The 15,650-nt window shown below is 41.8% G+C and overlaps 1 protein-coding gene across 1 annotated transcript in view; it reads right to left on the bottom strand.

Annotated features, from left to right (window-relative positions):
• LOC118358773 (potassium voltage-gated channel subfamily KQT member 1-like) overlaps positions 1 to 15,650 on the bottom strand; it is a 34,886-nt gene extending 19,236 nt beyond the window's left edge. The window contains exons 1-5 of the mRNA XM_052481111.1: positions 15,532 to 15,650; positions 10,674 to 10,764; positions 2,240 to 2,366; positions 1,041 to 1,119; positions 624 to 720 (exon numbers count right to left, since the gene is read on the bottom strand). Of these exons, the coding sequence (XP_052337071.1) occupies positions 624 to 720; positions 1,041 to 1,119; positions 2,240 to 2,366; positions 10,674 to 10,764; positions 15,532 to 15,650 (513 nt within the window). The remainder of the gene's footprint in view (positions 1 to 623; positions 721 to 1,040; positions 1,120 to 2,239; positions 2,367 to 10,673; positions 10,765 to 15,531) is intronic.

Here is a 15,650-nt window from a genome sequence, read left to right as displayed (position 1 = left end):
AAAGAGGGGGAAACACATGAAGAGGTGGAAAGGAAAGCTGTTAAACCTGACTCTCTACCTCTCTCTCCTTATAAAGCCTTGCAGGTCCTAGTGAGAGTATCAGAGGAATCTGTGATTCTGCAACGGGCCCTGTGATAATCATTGGTGGCAATATAGCATGGACAACATGGACAGATGTCTGCCTCAGTCTACCCATAACCAGACAAGCTAGGCAGGAGGCAGGGCAACTCAGACAGAACAAGTGCACTAATCCTCTGGAAGAAATGGCAGCAATGTGAACCCATCATCTGACCACAGTGTCCTTATTTGGTTAAGAAATGTCCAACAATAGTTGTTTTATGTTTCATTTTCAAAGCCATGACTAACCACGTCTTTAGCCATCTCATCTACCTTGCTTTTTATTTGAATCTGCTTGATTGACTGAGGATTTATGAGAAGCCTACTCAGGGTACAGTAGACAAGTAGATGAAGTTAGATCAAGTAAGATCAGGGTAGATGAATTCATTCTACTAAAAACAGCATTATATTCCAGATTAACTTTTGATATTTAACTTCATGTAAGCTCATACTACTGCACATCATTATGATATGAAATGAGCCAACAGATGTAAAGGGATCTCCACCTGTCTATGGATGAAGACTACCGATCCAAGAAGCCTCCATGTTCCTCCCTGACGATCCACGTGCAGCATGCGTAGAATCTGGAGGAAGCGGATTCCCCTGTAATCATGGAGATAAAAGGCAACCAATGTCAATCAAACCTTAGCCTAATATACCTCTACTCTCTTCCACCTGTTTTACTCTGCAACAAAAACACAATTACAGTACAACACAAAATGTTACACTAATATTACAATATTATATTATTTGTAATTATGGTTGCAAAATTGCAGGAACTTTCAATACATTTCCTGGTTTTCCCTAAATCCCGGTTGGAGGCTTTCCCGCAATCAGGAGGTGAATAAGCAGGATATCTGGGATCCTCCAAACAGGATTTCTGGAAAACCAGGTAAAATATTAATTTTTACCACACCCAGTACCTGATAGCAGATGTGGCAAACACTTGGCCATTGGAGCCTACACCCAGCACTACGACGGAGGCAATAACCACTATCAGATCTGGGGGATACAGGGATACACCTGCACATTAGCATTGGCATCTAGCTCATAATCTTCAAATGTTTATGTTGCCATTGAACAACGAAAGTAGTAGACATAATAGTAGAAGAAGTAAGAAGAGAGCCGGTACGAAAGTCACACAGGGCAAAAGTAACACACTGCTCCCTGCAACCCCCCCTGTCAAAAGTAACACAATGTTAACTGATGACCTGGAATTTAAAAAAAAATTTAAGCACAGGCCATTGTCTCCTCTAGTTTATATTGCTTTTATAATGTTAGCAAAATATCAACAGGTTAGAAAATTATATATGACATCATTAGAATTATGCCATAATCAAATGACTTGATGGATCAGCTTCCAACATAAGCTTTTATTGACATGTTAGTGGTTAAAAATATATATGATTCTGGGGGTTAATTACCTTGTGTCAAGCCATGGAAATGTGATAAGCCTGATTACTTTGCAGTTTGGGAAAATAATACAAACGTTTACTCTATCAAGACACGAGGAGCGGCATGACAAGGACAACTGGAGCACAGGTGATTGGTAGGGCTAAGCATGAATAATTGAAAATGTTGAAAAACATCTCCTACTATGGTTAATGTAGCTATTATTTGATCAATTTTAGTCTGATTAATATTGTAAGGCAAAATATTGTGTGTGCGCAACATTGAGATGGCTCCTTTTCATACATTTCTAACCTATAGCATGAATTATTCAGGAAATGATGGCTGATAGTACTTTTGTTGAAAGTTAAGAGCACTTACAAACCAGAAACATGGAGATAAGACAGATATTGTGCACTTCTCACCAGATGTTACTCCCGCCCCGCCATTAACTATGCGGTAGTCTATTTAATTTCAACTCACTTACCTCAGAAATGAAATTACAGTTGCTAATGGTAGAGGACATACACAAGTTGTTAGTCATAAAATATAGTCTCTCTAGTGCTATCGATCTGTGAGTAATTAAGAAACAAAAAGTGTTACTTTTGTCCCGGTTCTCCCCTAGTAGACATAACAGCAGAAGTAATCAAATTTGACCCCAAAAAAGAAGGGGTAAAAACATGTAACAACGGTGTCTGACTGTGAGATTTAATAAAGGATAAGCCAGGTGCACCTATGATAGAAATGGGTTTCCTGATGAAGCGGAGTCGTCCCTTGATCCCCACATATTTGCTCCTGCAGCCGGCAGACCAGAGCCGCACCACGTACTCTGTCCCAAAGAACAGCACCAGGACAATCTCCTGTGGACCAGAACACAAGCAGTTACAGACAACAATTAGGAGAACAGGGCTGGGGAAGAAGACACAAAACATTCAAACTAGTTCATTAAGACCAGAGCATATTACTATTACATTTTACTAAGACTACTACACACACACTATCTATCTACCATTTCATACTATGAAAGTAATATGAGTGTTTTTCTAAGTCCAGTGCCAAGCAATGCATTGAGATGTCAGGCTTGATAAGAACTTGGTGGGACTGGGACTTGACAGGTGTGCTGACAGAGAGAGGCTGAGGTGGTCTAGTAGTAAGGGAACCATTCACACCAGCCCACCCAGAAGAAGGTTAGATAGCATCTCTGATGACAGAGGATATTGAGCCAGGGTCAATGGCTCAGTGATTTGAGCCTCATGGCTGTGACAGTGCCTCAGCAGGTTGTGCAGGTAGGATAAATAGTAAATCAGCTGGGTTGTTTTGGAGCCCTTTACACATCTGTTGGGTGGTTCAAATATAATAGGTGACATTTTGCCACAGTGCAAATATTGTGTGTATGGTGGGGAGGGGGGAGTGTGTTTGTTTGTGTGTGTGTGATAATTCTTTATGAGCCAATATCTTTTTCATTAGCACCATGACTCCATAATATTTTGCCACCTAACACTCAGTAATAGCTGTCTTAGTGTGGGTGGCCATCCCATTGCTTGCTTGAATTGGCTGCCCTACCAGCCCCCCCCCCTTTTTGAAACCTAATACCACAGGCCCTGCTGCAACAACATAGCTCCATAGTCACAAAAACAATCCCCTGACTGTCACTCACCCTACAGACACATTCACTTACTGCGAATGCAGTGACAGTGTCCTTCCTTTCCTTAATAATACTGTGGGTTGGACAGATCCTACAGGAACAAGTAGCACTGTTGCGTGGATTTAACATAAATAGCTACCGTGTTTGTGACTGAGGGAAAAAGTGAGAAGTGGGTTATTAACATCTATTTTAGTTGGACTTGACCGACCAGGCACAGCCCTACTTGTGTATACCGCGGAGAGAGTGAGAGACCAAATTGCATGGCTCTGTGCTGTGTCTATATAACATTGCACTATTTGTGGGTATTTGTGTCTAAAGGTTGGCCAAGGCTATTTTCCCACACCTGTCCAAACTGCTCCCCAGTGGTCAGCACCTCTACACAAAAAAGGTGCTATCTGGAACTTAAAAAGGTTATTTGGATGTCCCCATAGGAGAACCATATGAAGAAACGTTTTTGGTTCCAGGAAAAAAATGTTTTTATTCCAGGTATAACCCTATTCAAATCAAATCAAATGTTATTAGTCACATGCACCGAATACAACAGGTGTAGTAGACCTTACAGTGAAATGCTTACTTACTTACTTACTGCCCCTAACCAAAAATGTTGTTAAAAAAACACGAATAAGAACTAGACACAAAAGGAACAAGTAATTAAAGAGCAGCAGTAAAATAACATTAGCGAGGCTGTATGCAGGGTGTACCGGTACAGAGTCAATATGCGGGGGCACCGGTTAGTCGAGGTAATTGAGGTAATATGTACATGTAGGTAGAGTTATTAAAGTAACTTTGCATAGACAATAACAGAGAGTAGCAGCGGCGTAAAAGGGGGGGCAATGCAAATAGTCTGAGTAGCCATTTGATTAGCTGTTCAGAAGTTTTATGCCTTGGGGGTAGAAGCTGTTTAGAAGCCTCTTGGACCTAGACTTGGTGCTCCGGTACCGCTTGCCGTGTGGTAGCAGAGAGAACGGTCTATGACCATTTTTAGGGCCTTCCTCTGACACTGCCTGGTATAGAGATCCAGGATGGCAGGAAGCTTGGCCCCAGTGATGTACTGGGCCGTACGCACTACCCTCTGTAGTGCCTTGCGGTTGGAGGTTGAGCTGTTGCCATACCAGGCAGTGATGCAACCATGCTCTCAATGCTGCAGCTGTAGAACTTTTTGAGGATCTGAGGACCCATGCCAAATCTTTTCAGTCTCCTGAGGGGAAATGAGTTATGTCGTGCCCTGTTCATGACTGTCATGGTGTGCTTGGACCATGTTAGTTTGTTGGTGATATGGACACCAAGGAACATGAAGCTCTCGACTTGCTCCACTACAGCCTCGTCGATGAGAATGGGGGTGTGTTCGGTCTTCCGTTTCCTATAGTCCACAATCATCTCCTTTGTCTTGATCACGTTGAGGGAGAGGTTCTTGTCCTGGCACCACACAGCCAGGTCTCTGACCTCTTCCCTACAGGCTGTCTCGTCGTTGTCGGTGATCAGGCCTACCACTGTTGTGTCATCTGCTCACTTAATGATGATGTTGGTGTGGTGTTGTGTCTGGCCATGCAGTCATGAGGGAAAAGGGGATAACGGAGGGGGCTGAGTATGCACCCCTGAGGGGCCCCTGTGTTGAGGATCAGCTTGGCGGAGGTGTTGTTACCTACCCTTATCACCTGGACGTGGCCCGTCAGGAAGTCCAGGATCCAGTTGCAGAGGGAGGTGTTTAGTCCCAGAGTCCTTAGCTTAGTGATGCGCTTTGAAGGCACCATGGTGTTAAACACTGAGCTGTAGTGAATGAATAGCATTCTCACATAGGTGTTCCTTTTGTCCAGGTGGGAAAGGACAGTGTGGAGAGCAATAGAGATTGTATCATCTGTGGATCTGTTAGGGTGGTATGCAAATTGGGGGGGTCTAGGGTTTCTGGGATAATGGTGTTGATGTGAGCCATGACCAGCCTTTCAAAGCACTTCATGGCTTCATGGTGCTTACTACTTTAATGTTTGCTTGTAAGCAGGAATCAGGAGGATAGAGTTATGGTCAGATTTGCCAAATGGAGGGTGAAAGAGAGCTTTGTACACGTCTCTGTGTGTGGAGTAAAGGTGGTCTAGAGTATATTTTCCCAATAATTGCACATTTACCATGCTGGTAGAAATTTGGTAAAACTGATTTAAGTTTCCCTGCATTAAAGTCCCCGGCCACTTGGAGCGCTGCCTCTGGATGAGTGTTTTCCTGTTTGCTTATGGTGGAATACAGCTCATTGAATGCGGTCTTAGTGCCATCCTCAGTCTGTGGTGGAATGTAGACAGCTAAATGAAATAAAATGTATTTATATATCCCTTCTTACATCAGCCAATATCACAAAGTGTTGTACAGAAACCTAGCCTAAAACCCCAAACAGCAAGCAATGCAGGTGTAGAAGCAAAAAATACAGGCAAACAAGTATTTAGTCAGCCACCAATTGTGCAAGTCCTCCCACTTAAAAAGATGAGAGGCCTGTAATTTTCATCATAAGTACACTTCAACTATGACAGACAAAATGAAAAACAAAATCCAGAAATTCACATTGTAGGATTTTTAATGAATTTATTTGCAATTTATGGTGGAAAATAAGTATTTGGTCACCTACAAACAAGCAAGATTTCTGGCTCTCACAGACCTGTAACTTCTTATTTAAGAGGCTCCTCTGTCCTCCACTCGTTACCTGTATTAATGGCACCTGTTTGTACTTGTTATCAGTATAAAAGACACCTGTCCACAACCTCAAACAGTCACACTCCAAATCTGCAATAGGTAAGCAGCTTGGTTTGAAGAAATCAACTGTGGGAGCAATTATTAGGAAATGGAAGACATACAAGACCACTGATAATCTCCCTCGATCTGGAGCTCCACGCAAGATCTCACCCCGTGGGGACAAAATGATCACAAGAACGGTGAGCAAAAATCCCAGAACCACACGGAGGCACCTAGTGAATGACCTGCAGAGAGCTGGGACCAAAGTAACAAAGCCTACCATCAGGGGTGGCATGGTAGCCTAGTGGTTAGAGCGTTGGACTAGTAACCGAAAGGTTGCAAGTTTGAATCCCCGAGATGACAAGGTAAAAATCTGTCGTTCTGCCCCTGAACAGGCAGTTAACCCACTGTTCATTGAAAATAAGAATTTGTTCTTAACTGACTTGCCTAGTAAAATAAAGGTTACAAAAAAAACAAAAAAAATCAGTAACACACTACGCTGCCAGGGACTCAAATCCTGCAGTGCCAGACGTGTCCCCCTGATTAAGCCAGTCCAGGCCTGTCTGAAGTTTGCTAGAGAGCATTTGGATGATCCAGAAGAAGATTGGGAGAATGTCATATGGTCAGATGAAACCAAAATATAACTTTTTGGTAAAAACTCAACTCGTCGTGTTTGGAGGACAAAGAATGCTGAGTTGCATACAAATAACACCATACCTACCCGCCCTGTGCAACTGGGTACTGGACTTCCTGACGGGCCGCCCCCAGGTGGTGAGGGTAGGCAACAACATCTCCTCCCCGCTGATCCTCAACACGGGGGCCCCACAAGGGTGCGTTCTGAGCCCTCTCCTGTACTCCCTGTTCACCCACGACTGCGTGGCCACGCACGCCTCCAACTCAATCATCAAGTTTGCGGACGACACAACAGTGGTAGGCTTGATTACCAACAACGACGAGACGGCCTACAGGGAGGAGGTGAGGGCCCTCGGAGTGTGGTGTCAGGAAAATAACCTCACACTCAACGTCAACAAAACTAAGGAGATGATTGTGGACTTCAGGAAACAGCAGAGGGAACACCACCCTATCCACATCGATGGAACAGTAGTGGAGAGGGTAGCTAGTTTTAAGTTCCTCGGCATACACATCACAGACAAACTGAATTGGTCCACTCACACTGACAGCGTCGTGAAGAAGGCGCAGCAGCGCCTATTCAACCTCAGGAGGCTGAAGAAATTTGGCTTGTCACCAAAAGCACTCACAAACTTCTACAGATGCACAATCGAGAGCATCCTGGCGGGCTGTATCACCGCCTGGTACGGCAACTGCTCCGCCCTCAACCGTAAGGCTCTCCAGAGGGTAGTGAGGACTGCACAACGCATCACCGGGGGCAAACTACCTGCCCTCCAGGACACCTACACCACCCGTTGTTACAGGAAGGCCATAAAGATCATCAAGGACATCAACCACCCGAACCACTGCCTGTTCACCCCGCTATCATCCAGAAGGCGAGGTCAGTACAGGTGCATCAAAGCTGGGACCGAGAGACTGAAAAACAGCTTCTATCTCAAGGCCATCAGACTGTTAAACAGCCACCACTAACATTGAGTGGCTGCTGCCAACACACTGTCATTGACACTGACCCAACTCCAGCCATTTTAATAATGGGAATTGATGGGAAATTATGTAAATATATCACTAGCCACTTTAAACAATGCTACCTTATATAATGTTACTTACCCTACATTATTCATCTCATATGCATATGTATATACTGTACTCTACATCATCGACTGCATCCTTATGTAACACATGTATCACTAGCCACTTTAACTATGCCACTTTGTTTACTTTGTCTACACACTCATCTCATATGTATATACTGTACTCGATACCATCTACTGTATGCTGCTCTGTACCATCACTCATTCATATATCCTTATGTACATGTTCCTTATCCCCTTACACTGTGTATAAGACAGTAGTTTTGGAATTGTTAGTTAGATTACTTGTTGGTTATCACTGCATTGTCGGAACTAGAAGCACAAGCATTTCGCTACACTCGCATTTAACATCTGCTAACCATGTGTATGTGACAAATAAAATTTGATTTGATTTGATTTGATTTGAAGCATGGGGGTGGAAACATCATGCTTTGGGGCTGTTTTTCTGCTAAGGGACCAGGACGACTGATCCGTGTAAAGGAAAGAATGAATGGGGCCATGTATCGTGAGATTTTGAGTGAAAACCTCCTTCCATCAGCAAGGGCATTGAAGATGAAACGTGGTTGGGTCCAAACACACCGCCCGGGCAATGAAGGAGTGGCTTCGTAAGAAGCATTTCAAGGTCCTGGAGTGACCTAGCCAGTCTCCAGATCTCAACCCCATAGAAAATCTTTGGAGGGAGTTGAAAGTCCGTGTTGCCCAGCAACAGCCCCAAAACATCACTGCTCTAGAGGAGATCTGCATGGAGGAATGGGCCAAAATACCAGCAACAGTGTGTGAAAACCTTGTGAAGACTTACAGAAAACGTTTGACCTCTGTCATTGCCAACAAAGGGTATGTAAAAAAGTATTGAGAAACTTTTGTTACTTATTTTCCACCATAATTTGCAAATAAATTCATAAAAAATCCTACAGTGTGATTTTCTAGATTTTTTTTCTCATTTTGTCTGTCATAGTTGAAGTGTACCTGTGATGAAAATTACAGGCCTCTCTCATCTTTTTAAGTAGGAGAACTTGCACAATTGGTGGCTGACTAAATACTTTTTTGCCCCACTCAATGTATAAACTATATACAAGAAATGGGGTAATTTCTGGTTCTTCACTATCAAATAATTACATTATAACATAACTATTTGACAATGACATTTCCAGGTAAAACCAGGTGAACATGGAAATCAAATCGGATTACAATAAATCCCCAAAATTCTAAAATGGTTCACCTGCATGTCCGAAGGATTTTGGTGTCACGAACCGGTAACTCGAAGTTTGCAGAAAACAGCTAATAGTTCATTTTGTTGTTTTCCCTAATCTCATAAAACTAGGATGGAGCTGATTCATAGGCCTGTGTATTAGCAATCTGAATGTAATTAGATGGATTAGAGATGGATTGGGCCATTCGGAAATGTTTGAGGAAGCTCTGTGTTAATATGGTGGAATGATGGTGGAGGCCAGTTTCTGATCAGATGTTTGGTGGTGCACTGTGCCACATAGCTGTGACATCAGTGGACCTGGAGTAAACTGGAGGACAGGACAGGAGAGAGAGACGAGAGTGTGTGACACGTGATGGATGTCGGTGCGTCCTGCTTGGCCTGGCTAACTTTACTTTGGCAGCTGTCTTGAAAGCCAAATATCCTTAAGGACTAATGTCCTCTCTGCCATCCAAAACAAGCACACAGATTCATGGATGTCAGCTAACCCTGAACTCGCTAAGTATAGCCACTTCACCACAAGTACGTGCCATGATGCCAAAGACTGTCTCTCACTCACTCATGCACGCACGCAAACACACATACATACACAGAAGTTATGAAATACACAAACACTATTACATCATACACACACATGCAGGTGCACATAAAATGGGGTTGAACAGTTTAGTAACTAAAATATTCCCCTCAGGACATTGCCACCTGTCTTCCTTAATAATACTACCTTGTAGGTTTTGCAACTCTCATGTTTTGAGTTACAAATGTTTTGTTACAATGGGTAACTCTACCTCTAATGCTCTAATGTAACTACTGCTTTCTAGCTCATCTGTTATAGCTTTCTTCTGTCCTAACCACTGGGTTACTACCTACTGTTCTAACTGTCTGTCTTCTGTCCTACCCACTTGGTTACTACCTACTGTTCTAACTGTTTGTCTTCTGTCCTACCCACTGGGTTTCTACCTACTGTTCTAACTGTCTGTCTTCTGTCCTAACCACTGGGTTACTACCTACTGTTCTAACTGTCTGTCTTCTGTCCTACCCACTGGGTTACTACCTACTGTTCTAACTGTCTGTCTTCTGTCCTACCCACTTGGTTACTACCTACTGTTCTAACTGTTTGTCTTCTGTCCTACCCACTGGGTTTCTACCTACTGTTCTAACTGTCTGTCTTCTGTCCTAACCACTGGGTTACTACCTACTGTTCTAACTGTCTGTCTTCTGTCCTACCCACTGGGTTACTACCTACTGTTCTAACTGTCTGTCTTCTGTCCTACCCACTGGGTTACTACCTACTGTTCTCGATCTAACCAAGCTGCTGATAGGAGAGCTCTTCTTCCAGGGTGTAATAAATGAATAACTCAGCGGCCAGGGAATCCTCCAAAGGGCACTTGCCAAAAGTTTAGAGAACACTCTGTATAGTCCTGTCTTCTGATTGCCCCCACACTGGTGAGGTGAGTGTGAGCGTGTGTGTGTGTGTGTGTGTGTTTAGATGCAAAGCATGATGCAAAGTCTTTATCCTGCACCATATCAGTATTTCTCTACCTGTGAGAATAGGACTGATAGCACTGAGAGTAACAACACTGAGTAGCCAATATAATGTACATCAACCAATATCCCCAACAGTAAGCTCTGAAGCATGCCAATAACTAATAGATATAGTCTCATGCACCTATATAGACCCTTTCCATTTCATTTGAGGTTCACAATTTTTATAATACTGTTGGAACACTGAGCTCGAAGTCAGTTGAATTTAAGATGGAGGTTAAGTCTGCGTCCCACTCAATATGTTCTACTCCCATCATGTGGATGTGGATGGTATTACAATAAAACAAAATCAAAAGGTAGGTCACTGATTTGGTGAATCCATCCCAAATCCACTCACCATCACAAAGAGTGTTCCGCTGGCAAAATCGGCATAGTGTTCTATGGTGGACAGGACACTGAAGATAAGGCATACCAGGACCATGAGGAAACTGTGGAGGGAAGAAGCACATGTCAAACTTAGAATCACGTATACAGTTGAAGTCGGAGGTTTACATACACCTTAGCCAAATACATTTAAACTCAGTTTTTCACAATTCCTGACATTTAATCCTAGTAAAAAGTCCCTGTCAGGTCAGTTAAGATCATCACTTTATTTTAAGAATGTGAAATGTCAGAATAATAGCAGAGAGAATGATTTATTTCCACTTGTATATTTTTCATCACATTCACAGTGGGTCAGAAGTTTACATACACTCAATTAGTATTTGGTAGCATTGCCTTTAAATTGTTTAACTTGGGTCAAACATTTCGGGCAGCCTTCTACAAGCTTCCCACAATAAGTTGGGTGACTTTTGGCCCATTCCTCCTGACAGAGCTGGTGTAACTGAGTCAGGTTTGCAGGCCTCCTTGCTCGCACACACTTTTTCAGTTCTGCCCACACATTTCCTATAGGATTGAGGTCAGGGCTTTGTGAGGGCCACTCCAATAACTTGACTTTGTTGTCCTTAAGCCATTTTGCCACAACTTTGGAAGTATGCTTGGGGTCATTATTCATTTGGAAGACCCATTTGCGACCAAGCTTTAACTTCCTGACTGATGTCTTGAGATGTTGCTTCAATATATCCACATAATTTTCCTACCCCATGATGTCATCTATTTTGTGAAATGCACCAGTCCGTCCTGCAGCAAAGCACCCAAACAACATCATGCTGCCACCCCTGTGCTTCACGGTTGGGATGGTGTTCTTCGGCTTGCAAGCATCCCTCTTTTTCCTCCAAACATAACGATGGTCATTATGGCCAAACAGTTCTATTTTTGTTTCATCAGACCAGAGGACATTTCTCCAAAAAGGACGATCTTTGTCCCCATGTGCAGTTGCAAACCGTAGTCTGGCTTTTTTATGGCTGTTTTGGAGCAGTGGCTTCTTCCTTGCTGAACGGCCTTTCAGGTGATGTCGATATAGGACCCGTTTTACTGTGGATATACATACTTTTTTACCTGTTTCCTCCAGCATCTTCACAAGGTCCTTTGCTGTTGTTCTGGGATTGATTTGCACTTTTCTCACCAAAGTACGTTCATATCTAGGAGACAGAACGCTTCTCCTTCATGAGCGGTATGACAGCTACGTGGTCCCATGGTGTTTATACTTGCGTACTATTGTTTGTACAGATGAACGTGGTACCTTCAGGCATTTGAAAATTGCTCCCAAGGATGAACCAGATCTGTAGAGGTCTACATTTTTTTCTGAGGTCTTGGCTGATTTCTTTTGATTTTCCCATGATGTCAAGCAGAGGCACTGAGTTTGATAGTAGGCCTTGAAATACATCTACAGGTACACCTCCAATTGACTCAAATTATGTCAATTAGTAATATATAATAATAATAAATAATAATAATAATAATAATAATAATAATAATAATATTATGTGGTCCTTCTGTGGCTCAGTTGGTAGAGCATGGCGCTTGTAACGCCAGGGTAGTGGGTTCGATTCCCGGGACCACCCATACGTAGAATGTATGCACACATGACTGTAAGTCGCTTTGGATAAAAGCGTCAGCTAAATGGCATATATTATTATTATGTCAATTAGCCTATCAGAAGCTTCTAAAGCCATGGCATAATTTTCTGGAATTATCCAAGCTGTATAAAGGCACAGTCAACTTAGTGTATGTAAACATCTGACTCACTGGACTTGTGATACGGTGAATTATAAGTGAAATAATCTGTCTGTAAACAATCGTTGGAAGAATTACTTGTGTCATGCACAAAGTAGATTTTTTTAAACGGCAACTGTAATCCGTAACGTTACCAACAAAAATATTGTAATTGGATTACAGATACTTTTGAAAAACTAGATGATTACTTTGAGAATTATGTTTAAATTATGTTTAAATGTTTGCGAGATATTTATTTATCTTCTCTGCATTGAAAAAAGTCACAAGTTTAAGTTTGTTCCACCTGAGCGAGTCAGAGACCACTATGATGACACACCCAATGTGTTTGCTGGATGGAAGGAAAATAGCAGGAATAGGCTTTTGTAGGCTACAGTCCAAGCTATGTTTTCCAATGGTACGACTGCTGTCGGCATCCAAAGATTATCCAACTTGAATAAACACTTGGAGGTAAGGATGACAGCAGTGGTTGTAGTCTACGGCAATATGGATATCACTTATTATTGATATCTACATAGCGCATTGATGTGACTCACACGGCATTCTCTCTCATTTAGCTATCTGCACATTAAGGATTGTGGTTATTGTAGATGGCTGTTCACAAATCTAAATGTGTATTTGAACCCAATAGTTGAATTCAATGTCATTACTTCCACCAAAGTCGGTTCCTCTCCTTGTTCGGGTGGCGTTCGGCAGTCCACTTTTCATTTTCCATTTGTACTGTCTTTGTCTTATCACACCTGGCTTCACTCAACCAATTACTTGTTTATTATTTAACCCTCTGTTCCCCATGTTGTATTTGTGAGTGACTGTTATCTGTTACGTGGATATTTGTCAGGGGCTGCAGTTTTGTTTTAGACTGATTTGGGACTAGTATGTGTTATGTACTGTCATTTGTTAACCGGTATTAAAGTGTGCCTGTTTATTATACTCTGCTCTCCTGCACTTGACTTCGCCTCCCATATACACACCTTACATTCAAGAAGTTTAAGCGGTTTACCAATCATTCTTTTTGAAACCTGTGGACAGCCAGTGAAAAATGCGCTCTTGCAACAGCTGCATAGTGCGGATCCCAGGCTATTGAAAACAAATGGGGCTTTTATTGTTCAATCTAATTGATTTAAAAAATCCATAGGCCTAATGAACACATGCTCAAACCCGTTTGATAGACTTAAAGGAGCAATCGGTAGTTGCTACATCCATTTTTTGACTGATATATATATAATTTATGTATATACATTACCAGTCAAAAGTTTGGGCACACCAACTCATTCAAGAGTTTTTCATTATTATTACTATTTTCTACATTGTAGTTAACATCAAAACGATGAAATAACACATATGGAATCATGTAGTAATAAAACAAGTGTTAAACAAATAGATATTTTATATTAGAATTTTTTTTTAAAATTGCATTGCCTGGCCCAGTCATCTTTTTTCTATCCCTTTATCTCCCCAATTGGTAGTTACAGTCTTATCTCTTTGCTGCAACTCCCGTATGGCAGGAGAGGCAAAGGTTGGGGGCGTGCGTCCTCTGAAACACAACCCAACATGATGCCCACTTAACCCAGAAGCCAGCCGCACCAATTTGTCGCCCGGCACGCCACAGGAGTCGCTAGTGCGCGATGGGACATTTCTGCCGGCCGGCTGCGACAGAGCCTGGACTCGAACCCAGAATCTCTAGTGGCACAGGTTGCACTATGATGCAGTGCCTTAGACCACCGCGCCACTCATTAGACCCTAACCATCTATCTTAACAAGACTGAAGAACACGCAAACACAACTCAAGATACTTGTTTAATTAACATCTCGCCTTCATAACTAACACCGGGGGAAAGCTTTTCAAATAAAGCCTGAGCTCCAACATAGGGATAATAGGGATAATTATGAAAGGGCTTTCATTAGGAAATGACTAACTTTATTGTGCATGCAGGTTTGTTGGAGTATGAAAATAATCAAATTAAATATAGTTGAAACATAATCCCGTGACCTTAGAATTATAAGGTTCTATCTGCAAAAACCTATTCGGAGATAATTGGCTTTAAAGATCTAAACCCTCATCGGGTTTAATTGTGAGAGTAATGTAACTTTTTTAACTTAACATGATTTGGGGTATTAAGAGGTACTGTACTATATATAATGCATTCAGAAAGTATTCAGACCACTTGACTTTTTCAACATTTTGTTACATAACAGCCTTATTATAAAATTATTTAAATAGTTTTTTTCCCTCATCAATCTACACACAATACTACATAACAACAAAGCGAGAAGAGAAGGGGGAGCTAGAATACTGCTAAAGGCTATGCTGAATTCTCCAAGTGCTGAGTTGTAGCCAATGTAAATCCTATGAACTGAACAGAACATGGAAGTAGCATTGCAGTATTTAGGCTATGATGGATTTTCATCAAACATGCATGGTTTTATACATTTACTGATGTTGGGATTAATAAACACACTTATGGAGGAATCATGAAAAGAGAATAAAGCATTTGTGTAATCTGAAAATACCTGTCTTGCAATACCCTTGCCCTAGTACAGTAATATTGTGAACAAAGTCATTGTTGTGGTTTCATCTCTTGGTGTCATTTTTGTATTTCCTAACATCTGGGGAGGAAGTGAAAAAGTGAAATGAAAAAGAATCCCTTTCTCTTGTCATAACACAGGATCATCTTAACTGGATTTATACAAATACAAATATGATGTCATATGTCATTGTTAGTCAGGTTATACACAAGTGTACATTTTCTGCAAAAACACAATTCCCCTGAGAAAATGACGCTATGCAGCAGTATGAAACACGGCGTATCCTCTCGATGTTGTTTCTAACTCTAATTTCCCCAAAATGATTTGTACTGTAGACTGCTGACATTTCCGGTTGTGTAGTAATACCTGCAAGAGTATCAATACAAAAACAACACAAATTAATAAAGAAATGTGTCTGAACGGCCAGTCAAAGCTCTTGGAAGAACAAAATGAAGGGAGCTACTAGCTACTGTAGTAAAGTGATAAATTGATGGGACTGAAGTACATGGAAGAGAAAACGACCGACTCCTGACCTCAGCAATATCAATAACACTTACCCACTGGAGCCAAATATGTAGCTCCTTCCAAACCTCTGAGTGACGTCTGGTAACAGCATAAATGCAGAGTACGATATTGAAGTACTACACAGAGTAAAACCAAACTTCAAGCCCGACAT

The sequence above is a fragment of the Oncorhynchus keta genome, chromosome 26, assembly GCF_023373465.1.
Source record: "Oncorhynchus keta strain PuntledgeMale-10-30-2019 chromosome 26, Oket_V2, whole genome shotgun sequence".
In the NCBI taxonomy this organism is placed as follows: domain Eukaryota; kingdom Metazoa; phylum Chordata; class Actinopteri; order Salmoniformes; family Salmonidae; genus Oncorhynchus; species Oncorhynchus keta.
The sequence above is the reverse complement of the archived record's forward strand: the minus strand, read 5'-3'. Positions and strand labels throughout refer to the sequence as shown.